Source organism: Schistocerca piceifrons, chromosome 10 (genome assembly GCF_021461385.2).
Source record: "Schistocerca piceifrons isolate TAMUIC-IGC-003096 chromosome 10, iqSchPice1.1, whole genome shotgun sequence".
Lineage (NCBI taxonomy): Eukaryota > Metazoa > Arthropoda > Insecta > Orthoptera > Acrididae > Schistocerca > Schistocerca piceifrons.
Window position 1 is genome coordinate 121,007,261 of NC_060147.1, and position 18,660 is coordinate 121,025,920.

The following is an 18,660-nucleotide window of genomic DNA, read 5'->3' on the forward strand; positions in this document are numbered from 1 at the left end:
TCAGCTGCACGTTGCGTGGCACGGTGGTCTACTTTGCTCTCGGCCACAGTTTGGCAGTGGGTGTTCATGCTGGTGGACAGCTGGCTGGTAGTCAAACCAGTATAAAAAGCTGTCCAATGATTGCAGCAGAGCTGGCGTATGACACGGCTGCTTTCTCAGATGGCTTAGTGTCTGATGGGGGTAGGATACGTCTGTGTCAGGACTGGAATATGTAGTGACGAGTTGGTGGATTGGATAGGTCTTCCACAAGGATCATATCCTTGTGGCAAGGGGTCAGGGTTGGGCATAAGAGCTTTGTTGAGACGGGCTGTTCGTTGTGACCCAATAAATCGACAGTTTCCCTGCGTGTCACTGGTACTGTGTATCTGGATATGCTTGAAAACTTTTTAATTCCACAGATCAGTGAAGATGTCAGACACTTCACAAACGCATTTCCTCATGAATGTTTGAGATTTCCTCAGTAATCACATTCCCAGGTGTGGACTGGCTATGACAGGCCAACTGCACTCCCACCTCACTCCCCACACTTGACATCACTCTATTTCTAACACTGGGGTTTCATTATCGACCAAACATTCTAACGACTTGAGAAATCAAATCTACTCTGACGTCGCACAACTTATGCCCAATTTGCTGCAGTGAGTGTGGGGTGGCATGTGGCATGTTTGCTACATCACAAATGGTAGTTACATCCAACCAAAATGGCACCTGACAGTTTTATGTGAAACTTGAGGTTGGTTGCTACAAAATGACGCATCGACCAATTCTGCAAGTTCTCTCAATAAATTTCTTTATCATTCCAAAGCTGTAAAGTCCTTTTTGACTATCCCTGTGTAATGTTTGACCATAGACATCTCAAAATACTTCTCACAGTTGGCAACACTATCTATATTGCTAAAATGCTAACCCAGAACTTGTTACCAGTTATTGTGTTGGGGCAAAAAAAAAATTCAATTTTCAATATTTCCCATAATTATTTACCAAATTTAAAATGCTGTTTCAATCTACTCACTAACAGATTTAATTTTATGTTAAAAGTTTAACACAATAAGACAAGTATTACAGTTAGAAACTGTAAGCGATGGTGCACAAAATACCCGGACTTAATTCATACAGTATTTGAGATTTTTCTCAAAGTTCGATGCTTTGTTGTGTAAAACTTACAAAAAAAATTAAAATTCAAAGGATTGGTCAACAGTGGCCACTACTTTCTCCCATGTTTTGGGCAGCACATGAATCCTGCAGCTGAAGAACTGGCTGTCTTTTGAGGAAATCAACAAATCAATCCAATTTTGCATTTGTTCGTATGACCTGAAGCGCTGGTCAGCCAAATCGTGTGTCATTGATTGAAAAAAGTTGTAGTCAGAGGGAGCAATGTCTGGGGAACACAGCAGGTGGGGTATGACTTCCTATTTCAATGTTTGCAAGTATGTTTTTATAGGTTTTGTGACATGGGGTCAAGTACTGTCACGCTGCAAAATCACCTTCTCACGTCTAACGATATGCTGTGGCTGTTCAGAGCTCAGCTGAAACACATCAATTCCATTTGATAATGATCTCCTGTGATGGTTTCCATCTGTCTCAGTAGTTTCAAGAACCTTCTCTCTTCCCATGTCATACAAATTTTTAATGTCAAAATATCCATTCTTGCAGCATTGAAAATTAAAACTTCCCGCAAATAATGAGAAGTGGGCTCATAAGTTGATGTATTCAATCAAGAATAACTTTATGATTCAATCAAAAACTGACCAATATTTTGATGGTGTTATTGTATGGCACTTACGACTTACCACCTGCACCATCATTTTCCGCTATTGCCATCTATTGCAAGATGGTGGAAGCAAAGTTATAACCCTAATAAATTTCAGCTGTCCATGCAGTAAAACTGCCACATCACCCATGACACCTTAATTTATTACTTCTTTACAATTAACTTTACTGCCAACACACTTTGCAGACACTATTTACACGTAAGCAAAACTCCTATGAGCAGCTGCTTAACAGCTTATTTGTCTGTCTTTGGAACAAAATACATCACTGACTCTACATATTAGGGATCCAACAGCTTGTTGGTGGGTTTGTGGAGTTAGATGTCTATGCACAAGTAATTTAATTTGAGTAAATAAAGGGCTGATAGTTTGTTATGCGGTGATGGTACCTGAGAACGACCCAGTTGGGTTCCATAGGATTTATATCAGGTGAATTTGGTTGGTCGCCAAGATGTCAAACTGAGTTCCTTACAATGCTCCTTAAACCACTATAGTGTGGTTCTGGCTCCAAGATGTTGATGTATTGCTGAAGATGAAGGGATGCAGGTGGTTCGCAGCTGTCAGTCTGTCTTTGATACTTACAAAATTCCCATGCAAGTTCAGGAGAATGTCTCCCACAGCATAATACTTCTGCCACCAGCCTGAGTCTGTGGCACGCTGCACGTTTCCAGCTGTAATTCGGCTCGAGGACGGCATTTGTGGAGATGTCCATCGATGTAGTGTAGCAAAAATGTGATTCATCCGAAGAGCCAACGTGTTTCCAGTGACTGACAGTCAAATACCGATGGCCCCATGTGAAAACGTACGGGTGGTCTGCTACGGAGCTGCATGTTCGACAACGTACACTGAACGGTGGGCTCCAAAACAGCAGAGATGCCACAAATCACCATCTATCATACTTTACAGAGCAGACAAGCCTCAGCACCCCATGTTCTATGAAGAGTTGTGGACATCCAACCATTTATTGCTTAATAGTAGTTTCACTGTACTTCTACCTCTTTCCACAGATGCTCACAACAGCAACACACAGACATTTGACCAGCTTCACCGTTTTCAAGATACTCATTCATGGGCTCTGCGTAATAATAATCTCCCTTTGTCAAAATCGCTTATATCAATGGATTTCCCTATTTGCAGCCCATATCTTCACTACGGTGACCCTGTCCGTGTGTTTCACTTACGTACTATTCTTACTGCATCACATGCCTGCAATGCCACCAGGCAGTATCCAGTATCATGGTGAGCAGTGGTCATAATGTTTTGGCTTATCAGTGTATATCAATGCATGTACCTCCAAAATTATATTACTATACAAAACATAGTTCAGGGGATATGATGTCGTAAACACTGAGATGAGTGAAAATATAACTTTTGCTTACAATGGTGTGCAAATTACTCAGTGTTTCATAATGAGAGCACTTAGCAACTTCCAATGAACTTTAGGTATAATTTCAAACCTTTTCTAAACTTTTTCTTGCTTACACACTTAAAGACAAATATTTAACATATTAACTAATTTGTAAAAAAAAAATCAGACACTTGAAGCTCTTTTATAATTGGGAGTTTGATTATTTAAAGAACTGGGAATTTGCTGGTATAACACTAAACAACTTAACATAGTGGGCAGTGTACGAGAGCTGTTCAAAAAATTCAGCAGCATTTGAAATTTTATGCCAATGGTGTGTTGGACTAAAATGTAGTTGGCATCCCTGCACTTGCCCATATTTAATGTGTAATTGCTGTATGTTTCATTGTCATATGTCTGTTAGTTATTGTTCAGTGCTGTAATAAGTAGAACATTGCGTCACACAGTTTGCAAATTTCTATGTGGTAAAGACAGAGGAGCAACGTGTCTGCATTGAATCTTGTGTGAAACACTAGAAAACATTTACAGAGACACGCCAAATGATCCAGGAAGCCTACAGAGATGAGGCTTAAGCTGTCCTCAGTGTTACGAATGGTCCCTATGGTTTAAAAATGTCCGGACAGAAGTTACAGATGACCCTCATTCAGGACGCCCTTTGACGTCTACTGCAGACACTCGTGTCAGAAATGTCAATGAAATTGTGTGAGCCAATCGATGACTAACTGTCTGAGATATTGCAGAAGAATGTAACGTTGCAGTTGGACCATGTCACAAAATCGTGACACAGCATCATGCAACGCATCGTCTTGCCACAAAGTTCGTCTTACATCAAGACCAGAAAGTACTTCACATTGCAATCTGTGAAGAGGCTTAGTATCGCACAAATGAGAATGAAATCTTCCTTAAGAGAATCGTAACTGCTGATGAGATGTGGGTCTATGTTTAAGATGTTGAGAACAAGGTTCAACCTTAACAATGAGTCAGGAAAGGTTCTCCAGGATCAAAACAAGCTCGTCAGGTCAATACAAATGTGAAAGCCACGGTGATAGTTTTCTTTGACTTTGAACGATTAGTTCATCACGAATTTGTGCCACAGGGACAAACTGTTAATTGATGGTACTATCGGGACACGTTGCGACACTTGCGAGAAAATGTGACACAATTCATGCCTTAGCGTCACGATAATGCATCCGCACATTCATCCCTGTTGGTGAGTGACTACTGCAAAAAAAAACGAAATCACTGTGCAGCCTCAACCTCCATACTCTCCAGACCTGGCTCCTGCAGATGTTTTTTTTTCCCCCAAAGTTGAAAACTCCTTTGAAAGGACAAACATTTGCAATGGGATAGAAGAGATAAAAGAAAATTTGCTGACATGGTTTCACACTATCCAGCAAAAGGTATACCGAGACTGCTTCTGGAAGTGGAAACGGTATTGGGAGCAGTGTATCAGTTGTGCAGAAGAGTATTTCAAAGGAGACCATGCGAAGTAAGTAAAAGGTAAGAGTAGAAAAACTTTGTGGATAAAGTTCTGCAATTTTCTGAACAGACCTCATATACAGTTTGTGACCTGTGGGCTGAAAATTGAGTTTCATACGACAGGGAGAACAACAATTTCATCAGCAACACTGCAGGAATACATATATAACAATATCAACATACACCATATGTAATAAAACACACATTAAGAAAAAGGTACTTACATCAGAAATGTCCATAACTTACATGTAAAATGACAGAATATGAGATTTAAAGATACTGCATACAAATGAAAATGTATGTGTACTTCAGGCCACTGATAATGCATTAATAAACTGAGGTGATCTGCAACTGGTAAAACAAATGTTTTCTTTATCCAGTTGCAAATAGGTGGTCCTGACCTAAAAAAGCATTAATATAAATTAATAGCATTGACATATTAATAACATTGAAGATGTCACTAACCGAATTTGATTGTAACAGGATGTGTTTATCAAATAAATAGTGTAGAAACCAGGTATTTATTTACAGCTGCGTACCCACACAAGTACCATGCAGTGTCTAGTCTCGTACTTAATGTTTACGACATCATATCTCCCGAAATATGTCTCGTACATTAATATAATATTATAGGTACATCCAGCAGTATATGTGGATCCCGTCTGCAAAAGTTATTGTGAGCAGAGTTAGTAGCAAAGAATTAATAAATGTAAATGCCATGCATGCAAATATTTTATCCTGTGACACCTACTACTATATTATGTTCACAAGAGCCTCTAACTATGGGCATTTATCAGTGAGAATTCATTCTGAAATAAAGATATTTGTAATCTGGCTGATATCTAAAGACATGGGTTGTGTTAGTTCTCGTTTTGCCAATTTTGTTTACGATAAGAGCCACTTGGCTTCATCTAATCTAATGTAACATCACGTGATGTAACATGGCCCACTACTTCCGAAGACGATATTTTTACAAATATCAAAACCTAGGTCGAGGGCTAATAAACCTTTACTTGGAACTGGTTGACTGATTTTTCAACCTCTTGTTGTTTTGCAGCCACGTTTAAGATTTTGATAACACAGTAAGTTTACCGCACCTGTCTTGCAGCTGTGACATGTCGGCGGAGAGGCGCAGGTGCCAGCGCTCAGCCTGGGCCAGCAGCTGGCGCAGCAGCAGCGCGGTGGCGCGGCCGTGGCTCATCAGCTCCGCCTCCACGTCGGCGCGCACCGCCTCGCGCAGCCCGCACAGCAGCTCCCGCACCTCCTCTGCCGTGTACGTCTCCTCCGACAGCCTGTGGCACGGGTGCCCCGTCCGAGTCAGCTCTCCGGATACCTCTCACTCCAGTATTCCAATATTTATTTATTTTTATTCATTTGCTGTGTTTTTCTATCAGGTGTATTCCAAAACCGAGGTCCTTTTGCTCATCAAAAAATAAGTTCACGAGAAAAGGTTTTTATTGGCAGTAATATTTTACTAAATACACTACTGGACATTAAAATTGCTACACCAAGAAGAAATGCAGATGATAATCGGGAATTCATTGGACAAATATATTATACTAGAACTGACATGTGATTACATTTTCACGCAATTTGGGTGCATAGATCCTGAGAAATCAGTGCTCAGAATGACCACCTCTGGCCGTAATAACGGCCTTGAGACGCCTGGGCATTGAGTCAGACAGAGCTTGGATGGCGTGTACAGGTACAGCTGCCCATGCAGCTTCAACATGATACCACAGTTCATCAAGAGTAGTGACTGGCGTATCGTGACGAGCCAGTTGCTCGGCCACCATTGACCAGACGTTTTCAATTGGTGAGACATCTGGAGAATGTGCTGGCTAGGGCAGCAGTCAAACATTTTCTGTATCCAGAAAGGCCCATACAGGACCTGCAACATGCAGTCGTGCATTATCCTGCTGAAATGTAGGGTTTCGCAGGGATCGAATCAAGGGTAGAGCCACGAATCGTAACACATCTGAAATGTAATGTCCACTGTTCAAAGTGGCGTCAATGGGAACAAGAGGTGACCGAGATGTGTAACCAATGGCACCCCATACCATCAAGAAGGGTGACACGCCAGTATGGCGATGACGAATACACACCTCCAATGTGTATTCACCGTGATGTCGCGATACACGGTTGCCGCCATCATGATGCTGTAAACAGAACCTAGATTCATCCGAAAAAATGAAGTTTTGACATTCGTGCACCCAGGTTCGTCGTTGAGTACACCATTGCAAGCGCTCCTGTCTCTGATGCAGCGTCAAGGGTAACTGCAGCCTAGGTCTCTGAGCTGATAGTCCATGCTGCTGCAAACACCGTTTGGTTGTTGTCTTGCAAACGTCCTCATCTGCTGACTCAGGGATTGAGACAAGGCTGCACGATCCATTTCAGCCATGCAGATAAGATGCCTGTTATCTCGACTGCTAGTGATAAAGAGGCCATTGGGATCCAGCACGGCATTCCGTATTACCCTCCTGAACCCACCGATTCCATATTCTGCTAACAGTCATTGGATCTCGACCAACGCGAGCAGCAATGTCGCGATACGATAAACTGCAATCATGATAGGCTACAATCCGACCTTTATCAAAGTCGAAAACGTGATGGTACGCATTTCTCCTCCTTACATGAGGCATCACAACAACGTTTCACCAGGCAACGCCGGTCAATTGCTGTTTGTGTATGAGAAATCGGTTCGAAACTTTCCTCGTGTCAGCATGTTGTAGGTGTTGCCACCGGCGCCAACCTTGTGTGAATGCTCTGAAAAGCTAATCATTTGCATATCACAGAATCTTCTTCCTGTCGGTTCAATTCCTTGTCTCTGGTGGTGTAGCAATTTTAATGGCCAGTAGTGTATTTACTTTACTTTCCCACATAATCATTGTTCATATCTGTTCACTTTCTGTAGCACAGCACCACCTTCTTTAACCCCTCTGCAAAGAAGTCTGAGCCTGGGAATTGAACCAGTTAGTAACACTAGAGTTCGTCAGAATTTTGAAATTGCTGTCCACCCAGCCTCTTTTTCAAATGCGAGAAGAGGAGGTCATTTCGTGCAAGGTTGGGGCTGTACAGAGGGTGATCAAATAGTTCCCAATGAAAATCCTGAATATTCTGTTCAGTTTTGGCAGCAGTGTGTCGGAGTGCACTGTGACGAAAGAGGATTGTGCCAGACGACAGTTCCCCGCATCGTCAATTCTGGGTCATGTATCTCAGTTTGGTCAACATTTCATTTTACATTATACGTAAGCTGTAATTGTTGGCCCACAGTCAAGGAAATCATTCAAAAGGACACCCTTTTCGTTCCAAAAAATGGTAGCCATCGTTTTTCGATTTGAGAACAGATATTGCTTAAACTTTTCTGGATTGGCTGAATTTGAATGCCAACACTGCTTTGACTGTTGTTTTGATTCTGTGTCAGTGTTGGATATCCACATCTCGTCGCCTGTAACAATGTCTTTTCCATAGCACTCCAAAAACTGCCATGCACTACACATTCTTTGATCTTTGTGCTGCATTTTTGGAATGCACCCCACACACTGTTTGTGATATCCCAGCTGTACAGTAACAATCCTGTAACTTGAGGTTTGAGCAACATTTTGGAATTTATTAACCAGATCACTTCTAAGTTTTTGTTTCACTTGATCAATGATGTTAATACTGGGTCTGCCACTCAGTTGTTCATTGTGAACATTTGTGCTGCCATTTTGAAATTCTCAACATTTTCAAACTTGTTTGTCACTCATTATTTCAGGTCCATACATTAAGCATAACCAGCAAAAATCTAATCACGCCACACACTTCACGTCTGGTGGGATCTACGATTGTCTCGGCTATCGCAATCTGTTCTCATTGAGTGGTAAACGACCATTGGTTCAAACCGACACTACTGTACGTTCTTAAAGAGTCAGTAGACAGTTCTGCATTTGTGAAACTTCATTCACACCTACCGTCAGTTAAATATTGGTCACCAGACCTCAGTTTTGCGATATGCCTCGTATAATGCTCTTACAAACACATTGTCTGTGCACAAACTACCTGATCTAAACTCATTTTGTTCCTCAGAAGTAACAGCTTCTTTAACCTAGGAGCCTGTACAGCCTTTATTGCATCGAGGTTTTCAACGGTGTGAGCTGTGATAGCATACGGAAGATTGCACCTGGCTGTGGATATCGGCCTCACCTCACAGAGGTAGTGAAAAGTCTTTATAAAAATATGTGCATTGTAATAAGCTCTGTGTTATGAGACAACATCTGTGTGATTCTGGGGAATAGTAGATGGCGATACAGCTGTAATCAATCGTACAACACGATCCACCTTCTTGGTGTTATAATATTTTTCTAATGTGAGGTTTCCCTCCTTCTCGAACATATGGGAAGAACATTTCACAAATACACAAATAAATTTTACACGCACACATTTCATACTTTCGGCCTTGATTATACAGACACACACATATATGTAATAGACCACATATAATACACAGATAAATCTACATGTACACATTTCTTATTTTGGCTTTAATTGTATAAACTATTTAAGTTTTTCACATATCTACATTGTAGATAAAAATTCATCAACACTATAGTAGTAATTCTGTAGCAAATAGTCACTCACTGCAGTTTTGAATTTATATGCATGCCAGTTATTGCCTTAATTTTTTTTAGGTAGTTTGTTATACAGTTTTTTTCCCTGATTGCAGTGGTCCTTTTTGTTTTAGTGTTGTATGTGAAAGCTGCATATGTAAATCTTGATTATTCCTTGTGTTGTATGAATGGATATTTTGGTTTTTTGGAGCAATCTTGCTATTTTCATCTATGATTTTCCTTATAAACATCATTGTTTCTAGGATATATAGGCACGGTAATGGAAGAATATGAAGCTTTTTAAATGAGGGTTTGCATGAAGATCGAGGTGCTGAGCCTTCCATGGCTCTTATAATTCTTTTTTGTGCAATAAAACAGCTATTGCTGGGTGGTGAATCAAACCATATCTTAGTAGTGATTCTGCTTGGGCATAGTACACATTTTTCATGGCTTGCACTGATGTGCATCCAGCAGGAATTTTTATGACAGAACTTCAGTCTGTGGCATACCCCACTGCCTTCCAAACTCCTGTCCGCTCTGACATCACGAGCAGCCATCTGGCATTCCCGGAGTATCTCCAACGTAAATTAACACACCAATCTGAACGGAACCTAATTTTCTTTTACCTATAACTATTATTACTTAAACTAAGTTTCTCACAGTTCGACTCTCAGTTCAACTCTCACAAACTCAGTGCAGCAGTAAGGGTGCATATTACGAATTCCTGTTTATTACCATGTGCCTTGCACCTTTCCAGTATTTATTTTATTTATTTAGCGTATGGCTCATAACATCACAGTAAAAATTACAGAAACAACTCGATTAAAAGAAAAAACATATTTATAAACAGAGCAATAAGTAACAGTTTGTATATAAGGACACCGCCAATTGTAAATTTACACTCACAGAAGAGCAATCACAAGCAGACGTCCAGCTTAAATAATATATAGTCGATTGCCTCTTGGGTCGCCATTAGGAAATCCTGTGGGTCACCCTCATATGTCCTTAGTGGGCATTCCTGCACGATGTGTTTGACCATCTGTCTCTCAGCGCCACAGTCGCAAGCGGCCGAAGGAAGTTTACCCCATCTGTGTAAGGAGTCGGTGCATCTCCCACAGTTGGTTCTGATACGATTAAGAGTTGACCAAACTTTGAGAGGGCAATCAAATCCTTTTGGTTTGCTAAAGATGCATGGTATACTGTGGCAGTTTACTGCTGTTCTGCTCTCCCATTCCTCTTTCCACCGGTCATTTATTTTAAAGTTGGTTTGGTGCAGAGCCTGTGCGGTCTTTAGTGGAGGATGCCTAGACCGGAGTCAGTTTCCTTGGATGTCGTGAGTATCTTCATGGATTTTTAATTGAGGGTTGGTCATGATTTTTTGAAATTCTCTAACCAGAGTGTGTTCTCGGCACAGGTTAGGAGGGGCTATGTTACTGAGAACGGGCAGCCACACTGTAGGAGTTGGCCTGATTGTGCCTGATATACCAGAAACAACTCGATTAAAAGAAAAAACATATTTATAAACAGAGCAATAAGTAACAGTTTGTATATAAGGACACCGCCAATTGTAAATTTACACTCACAGAAGAGCAATCACAAGCAGACGTCCAGCTTAAATAATATATAGTCGATTGCCTCTTGGGTCGCCATTAGGAAATCCTGTGGGTCACCCTCATATGCCCTTAGTGGGCATTCCTGCACGATGTGTTTGACCATCTGTCTCTCAGCGCCACAGTCGCAAGCGGCCGAAGGAAGTTTACCCCATCTGTGTAAGGAGTCGGTGCATCTCCCACAGTTGGTTCTGATACGATTAAGAGTTGACCAAACTTTGAGAGGGCAATCAAATCCTTTTGGTTTACTAAAGATGCATGGTATACTGTGGCAGTTTACTGCTGTTCTGCTCTCCCATTCCTCTTTCCACCGGTCATTTATTTTAAAGTTGGTATGGTGCAGAGCCTGTGCGGTCTTTAGTGGAGGATGCCTAGACCGGAGTCAGTTTCCTTGGATGTCGTGAGTATCTTCATGGATTTTTAATTGAGGGTTGGTCATGATTTTTTGAAATTCTCTAACCAGAGTGTGTTCTCGGCACAGGTTAGGAGGGGCTATGTTACTGAGAACGGGCAGCCACACTGTAGGAGTTGGCCTGATTGTGCCTGATATACCAGAAACAACTCGATTAAAAGAAAAAACATATTTATAAACAGAGCAATAAGTAACAGTTTGTATATAAGGACACCGCCAATTGTAAATTTACACTCACAGAAGAGCAATCACAAGCAGACATCCAGCTTAAATAATATATAGTCGATTGCCTCTTGGGTCGCCATTAGGAAATCCTGTGGGTCACCCTCATATGCCCTTAGTGGGCATTCCTGCATGATGTGTTTGACCATCTGTCTCTCAGCGCCACAGTCGCAAGCGGCCGAAGGAAGTTTACCCCATCTGTGTAAGGAGTCGGTGCATCTCCCACAGTTGGTTCTGATACGATTAAGAGTTGACCAAACTTTGAGAGGGCAATCAAATCCTTTTGGTTTGCTAAAGATGCATGGTATACTGTGGCAGTTTACTGCTGTTCTGCTCTCCCATTCCTCTTTCCACCGGTCATTTATTTTAAAGTTGGTTTGGTGCAGAGCCTGTGCGGTCTTTAGTGGAGGATGCCTAGACCGGAGTCAGTTTCCTTGGATGTCGTGAGTATCTTCATGGATTTGTAATTGAGGGTTGGTCATGATTTTTTGAAATTCTCTAACCAGAGTGTGTTCTCGGCACAGGTTAGGAGGGGCTATGTTACTGAGAACGGGCAGCCACACTGTAGGAGTTGGCCTGATTGTGCCTGATATAATACACATTGTTGCTTTAAGTTGGCTTTCTACCATGTGTGTGTGTTTGCTGTTGAGCCACACAGGGGCACAGTATTCTGCCACTGGATACACCAAGCCAAGTGCGGATGTTCTTAAGGTAGATGCTGTGGAGCATCAAGTGGTGCCACAGAGCTTCTGCAATATGTTGTTGCGTGTTTTAAGTTTCGCTGCAGTTTTTGTTAGGTGTTCTTTGAATGTTATTGTCCTATCTAGGGTAACCCCAAGGTATTTTGGGTGTTTGTTGTGATTTAGTAATTTCCCGTCTAGATAGGCATGTAGTTCTCTGTTGGCCATTTTGTTGTTCAAATGGAAGGCAGATACTTCCGTCTTTGTAGCAATAGGCTGTAGCCTCCATTTTCTAAAGTACTCGCTGAGAATCCCTAGGTCACTCATAAGGATATCTTCGGCAGTTTCTGTATTTCTGTGGGCTGTTGCTAGAGCCCAGCCGTCACCATAACCAAATTTGCGTGATCTGGTTGCAGGCATGTCAGCGATGTAAAGGCTGAAAAGAAGGGGCGCAAGGACAGAGCCTTGTGGGAGTCCATTATTGAGTTTCATCTGTTTGACAAACTGCCTATTGGTTTCTGTCTTGGGTTCTTTGGCCAACATTCATCTAACGATTTTTCTGACGTTTCGCCAGCACGAGTGGCTGGCATTGTCAAAGCTTCACCCTCCATTGCCGGTGGTGAACTGGAGCCGAGCTTGCAGCCGCAGACTATATGTACCTGGCACGCCAACGTCCGAGGGCTTCTCCGCGGTCATTTCCGGTGCGGTTCTCCTCTTGCTACCTGTGACGGTCGTTCGCTGCAGTACGGGAAGCCAGGATCCGTTTACCTTAAGGCTTTCCTCTTTCTTGTTGAAACTGTTCGCGTGTTTTTGTATTTCTACAGCTCCTCTGAACAAGCGCGTGTGATAGTGCTTCTCTACAGCCAGAAATTGCGTGTTGGCGAATTTTATTACGTGGTCGGTCTCATTCAGTGCGTGCTCTGCCACGGCCGAGGTTCAGGTGGATTTGTGCCTCCAAGTTTACACAGTAGGGACCAGGCTTGTCGGCTTGACTTTGAAAAGTCTAGTTTTTCAACAGTATTCTCCCAGTTTTGCCATCTAATAAAGTCGATGTTATGTAATAGTTCATCCGCTATTTCCTGGTTCCCATTATTGAGGTCATCACATATCCCTGTCCAACCGGGAATGTACCTTTACAGTAACACCGGTAATGCATATTTTTTAATATTAGTGGTTTAGTTTGATGTTTGGAGACCCATATTTTTATGTCATGTCTATTTATCTCCTTTTATTATAAGAGACTAGACAAAACTTAGCAAAATGGACTAAGTATATGATGCAAAACATTCTACTTCAGTAACATCTGCGAACAAATATGGTTTATGTTTTTCTTTAGCTAGCTGTAAACTGAGAGTTGGATGTGAATTGTTATGGAGAGAAATCGAAATGTAACTTGTCTCTGATGTACCATTAGGGTTTATATTGTTAATTATTTCATAAAGTGTGGAAAAAACTGTTTTGTGGTTATTCCAATGTGATGAATATGTACCAAAGTAACTTTATCTGGCGTTTTACTTTAAAGAAGTTACATTCTATATCTGTTTACATCAATTTGAGTTTTTGACAGAAATGCATTTGATGACTTGCCGAATATGGAGCCCGAGAAGAAGATTAATATATTGTTCTCAAACACTTACAAGACCCAGGAACACTCTCAACAAAGGTGTATTCCATTTATTTTCAGGACAGTGACCAACTACATCTGAAGTGAGAAACAAAAATATGGCTATTGTTTTCAATTACTGACTTTTCAGATCAAGCATTTTTAACAAATCAGTTCTTGGACCCATGCCTTGTTACTGGTCTTAATCAATACTAAGTCGGGTAGCCTGCCAGAATTGTAGCCATACTTTTGTTTCATCAGTTATTTAATAATATTTCAATTATAGGCAGGACAGGGTTCCATTAGAACAGGTAAGAATCAATTTAAAAAATAGTTGTTAACCACGGTGTAAGACAAGGGGTTGAACTGGAACCTACTCTTTTTAGTAGCTACATTGACCTCTTTCTTTCTCAATGGAAATGTAAAGTAAACAAAGGAGTTCAGCTTGCAACTGAAAAGAACCTTAATGTACTTCTGTTTGCAGATAATATCATTATTATTCAAAAGAATGAACATGGTCTCCAAATATCAGTGTGCCAGCTGAACAAGATATGCAAAGAATACAGTTTAAAATCTTCTAGTAACAAAATCAAAATAAATGCACACTGAGGAAAATATCCAGTCAATTCAGTTTTACATGTAGTCTCTCAAATGTATGAAGATGATATCTGTTCCCAAAAGAACAGATACCATTGATGACTGTGCAGCTTCTCTAGAATGAAATGATAATTAAATCAAAATCCTTAGCTGCCGAGAGGTGTTGTTGATATACATCAATGGGGACAGCTGAAAATGTGTGCCCCGACTGGGACTCGAACCAGGGATCTCCTGCTTACATGGCAGTCGCTCTATCCATCTGAGCCACTGAGGGCACAGAGGATAGTGCTACTGCAGGGACTTATCTCTTGCACACCTTCCGCGAGACCCACATTCCCAACTGTCCACAACCTACATTTGTAGTACTCCTAATAGATATTTGCCCATTCACTCATAACTCATGCCAGACTAAGCTGACGAGTCCCATAAGAGCTCGGGCAAAGGGTGTGCATTCGCTACCCGGCCTTCTTCTGTGTGAATGCACACGGTTTGCATAGCAATGGCAGTTCCTGTCTTATCCTATGCGAGTGACAGCTGCATTACTACACACAAAAAGAAAACAAAAACAGACTGTGGAAATTAGGTTCCTGAGGAGGATGCAGGAGTGTACAAGAAGAGACATGATTAGAAATGAAAGATATTAGAACATAATTAGGTGAATATAATAGAGGGAAACATTCCACATGGGAAAAATATTTCTGTAAACAAAGATGATGTAACTTACCAAACGAAAGCGTTGGTATGTTGATAGACACACAAAATTCAAGCTTTTGCAACCCACGGTTGCTTCATCAGGAAAGAGGGAAGGAGAGGGAAAGAGGAAAGGGTATGGGTTTTAAGGAAGAGGGTAAGGAGTCATTCCAATCTTGGGAGCGGAAAGACTTACCTTAGGGGGAAAAAAGGACAGGTATACACTTGCGCACACACACATGTCCATCTGCACATATACAGTATCACCACACTCAAACTGTAGGTCCCCTCAAACACCTCCATTTTCCCGCATTTATTTATTTCTGTTTATCTTATTGATATTGCTTAAGTTCCTTATGTATTCACATTGATAACTGTCTCTTGTTTTAATTGGTTGTGTATCACTCTCCATGTTTCATACCTCCTGATGCAGCCTTGTCTAGTACTCATTTTATTTTATTAGTTTTGTTTATTAATAGAAACTGTTGTGTAGGCATGCTATTCCTATTTTGTGCTAAAGGTTTTCCTGTCTACTCCATTATTATTTATGTACTGTTCAGTTTTTACTTTTTCATTGCAAAGATGTCTATATGTGTTACTTCTCTTCCAATGTTGTTTGCTAACATTTAACTTCTTTGGTCATAATGCTCAGTAAATGTCTGAAGATCACCTTGTAAGCCGAAAACTGGTTAACAATTAAAGTAATATTGTAGAACAAAAGCAAACTGGTGCTTTGCATTTATTATAATGTTGTTCTACCAAGAACCGACGGGAGATTCTGTTAATATGATATATTGATGACTTTCCAGCAAAAGTTCTCATTGCCAATTACAGCAACATCATAGTCACTGATAAAACATCACAACTCCTATTAGAGAAAGCAAATGAAACTCTCAAGGATATGATATTTACTACTGGGCAGTATGTAATAAATTAACATTAAACATAAAGAAAATGAACAGCATGGTTTTTGGCACAAAGAGAGGAAGAAACTCTGTCACTTTAAACAGAGATGATAATCTACAAATTGTGGAACAAACAAAGTTTTTAGGAATGAACATGGCATCTTTACTGTAATGTACTAAATGAGCACAACTACAAATCTGTGGTTGATATTAAGGAAAATATTACTAAAAACCATGCTAATAGTCCTATACATTATCATGGAAGAACACATTATCATGGAACAAGAGCCAGTTTGGAGTTACATTTATTCAGGAAAAACAAACAAAAACTCAAAATAGTTTTTTACATCAAGAGATAAAACTGTATAATAAATTGTCAAAGGAATGAAAAATATTACTATAAAACATTTGTTTAACAAGGCTTATTACACAATTAAAGACTACTTAGAGAACTCTAAGTAACAGGTAGTAATGAAAGCACCTTGTCACATTTCAATACATCATTTTGTGCCAAGATGTATAATGCATGATAGTAATTTCCACTGCCTTAATTTTTCTGGTGGGCAGTTGCACACAGCTGAATAAAGGGCATCATCTCAGTCCACGAGTCAGCAGTGGGTGTCCTAGTGTGAGTAACAGTGAGAGTGGCACTATGCGTCACATTGTAAGTGACCGGGAATGGCCCAGGAGTCATCAGTGGGTTTGGATTCCATTAGAAAGTTTGTGAACTACAACAACACAAAACTATTTTGTTGATGCCGACTTACGGAGGGAAAATATGGGAGATCAGAGCTCACACCGAAAGATATAGGTGTTCGTTTTTTCCATGCGCTGTACGAGATTGGAATAAGAGAATTATTGCGAAGGTGGTCTTATGAACTGTCTGCCAGGCACTTAAATTTGATTTGCAGAGTATTGATGGAGAATCTAAAGAAGGGAAACTGCAGGTAAGAACCTTACCTGCTACTTGGCACATTGTTCATGATAAACACTCATGTCTGAAGTTGTATTCAGTGCACGATTATACGAGTCCACAGAACTTAGTCTTGCACTGAAGATGATCAATCTGTGTTTGAAATCGTTATAGGGGGGGAATCATATTTACACAACCAAAGTTGGAGTTTTCATTATCAGCAGGTGTCCTCAGTGGGTGAGTAGTGAAGAAGGAAACTACACTTTATGTTGCAAACTAGCTGAAACAATTTCTGTGCAAATAAAGGACTATTATACAATAGAAAATTACCAAATGATGCAGTATAGCTGGTAAGAGACTGACACATTTGACAGGAAGAAGCTGCTGTGTCCAGCCATCCTGATTTGTGTTTTCCATGGATTTCCTAGTTCGCTTAGCCAAATGATGAGACTGTTTCAAAGGCCACAGTCGACCACATGTTCTACCCCGATAGGTCACCTGTCCCTTTTCTTAAGGCATATTATGTATGCAGTGTGTTATATTTTGGCTTATTGTTTGACACTGTATTTCCTTGACAAATCCCATGTAATTGTGAGGTGATCCTTGGATGAATATAGATAAAGAAATAAATGAAATGAATATTTCTGTATTTCTGGAAAAAGAAAATAGTAATAGTATGCAGCAGAAATAAGAACCAGAAACAAAAAACATCAAAGAATTGAGAATGGTAGGAAGAAATCTTTTTAAGAATAAGATACTAAATTTAGAAGGCTTTCAAGGTGGAAAACATGGACAGAAGAAAGGAAAAGACAACATGGGGAGTGCTTGGAGTACTGGGAAAATAAGAAACAACAAAGAAGGAATAGGAACTGAAGATATAACATGATCCTGGCTGTAAATAAGAAAATGCAAAAAGTAACATCAACAAATTGTGTTTTACTGCTACACACATTGTAAGTCAACCTAGGTTATTAGAATAACAAAAAATCATTCAAGTAACATGCAGCACGTTGGTTGTTGGAAATAGAAGATAAATATACTATGGTGAAAATGATACATGTACATTAGTGAAATTACTACTGCTAAAATGAAAATTATAGTGAGGTCAAACGTAACTCGAAATATATTACATGGAAGAGATATTAATATTCCACAGAATGTGGTTCTTTTCATTCCCACACTTGATGGGTTAAAAGGATGTAAAGCTACTACTGGTGTTGTGAATAGAGTGGATTATACTAGTATACTGAGTGCTACAAATGTATGTGAACATGCACAGTATCAAAAATTGTATCACTAACGTAGTACCTAGATTCTATTACGTCTTGGAATGCACAATACACTGCCTTCAAATTTTGTGCACGCTGATGCTTAGCGAATCTGATATATGTCATAATTAGCGACTGGTGTTGCTCATTTAGTCCCAGTTCCGCCTGAAACAAAGTTTACTGTTAAGGAGCTGTTTTCGAATAAGATTTTACTGAGTGTGCAGTGTCTTCAAATTACCATGTCTGCTTAGTTGACACTTGACAGACTACAGTAATTACGTTTATTAAACCAAAAACGCAAAATACAAAAGCGTCTTCGCAACAACTTCAACTACGTGTTTTCAATGCGTTAGTTGTGTGGGTATATGTTTATTCTTTGGGGCTTTGGCAAACAACTCTTTACATCCTAACGGACGTCCATCACCCTAAATATTTATACACGCCGCAAGCTGTCCTTCCTTAACATCCGTTTGCAGTAGTTCGCATTATCAATGATGATAATAATTAAAATATACAAATTTACAACACGCGCTAAGAGCTTTGGAACATCTGCATCG

General features: G+C 40.3%; 1 protein-coding gene across 2 annotated transcripts in view; it reads right to left on the minus strand.

Annotated features, from left to right (window-relative positions):
* The window catches only part of LOC124718915 (leucine zipper transcription factor-like protein 1), a 58,956-nt gene extending 40,365 nt beyond the window's left edge, over nucleotides 1-18,591 (minus strand). For both annotated transcript variants that reach the window (XR_007005939.1, XM_047244569.1), the window contains exons 1-3: nucleotides 18,342-18,591; nucleotides 18,144-18,268; nucleotides 5,712-5,906 (exon numbers count right to left, since the gene is read on the minus strand). Coding sequence is in view for 1 of the 2 variants with exons in the window: in XM_047244569.1 (XP_047100525.1) it covers nucleotides 5,712-5,906; nucleotides 18,144-18,268; nucleotides 18,342-18,344 (323 nt within the window). In the remaining variant the exon portion in view is untranslated. The remainder of the gene's footprint in view (nucleotides 1-5,711; nucleotides 5,907-18,143; nucleotides 18,269-18,341) is intronic.
* Nucleotides 18,592-18,660: the final 69 nt, after the last annotated feature.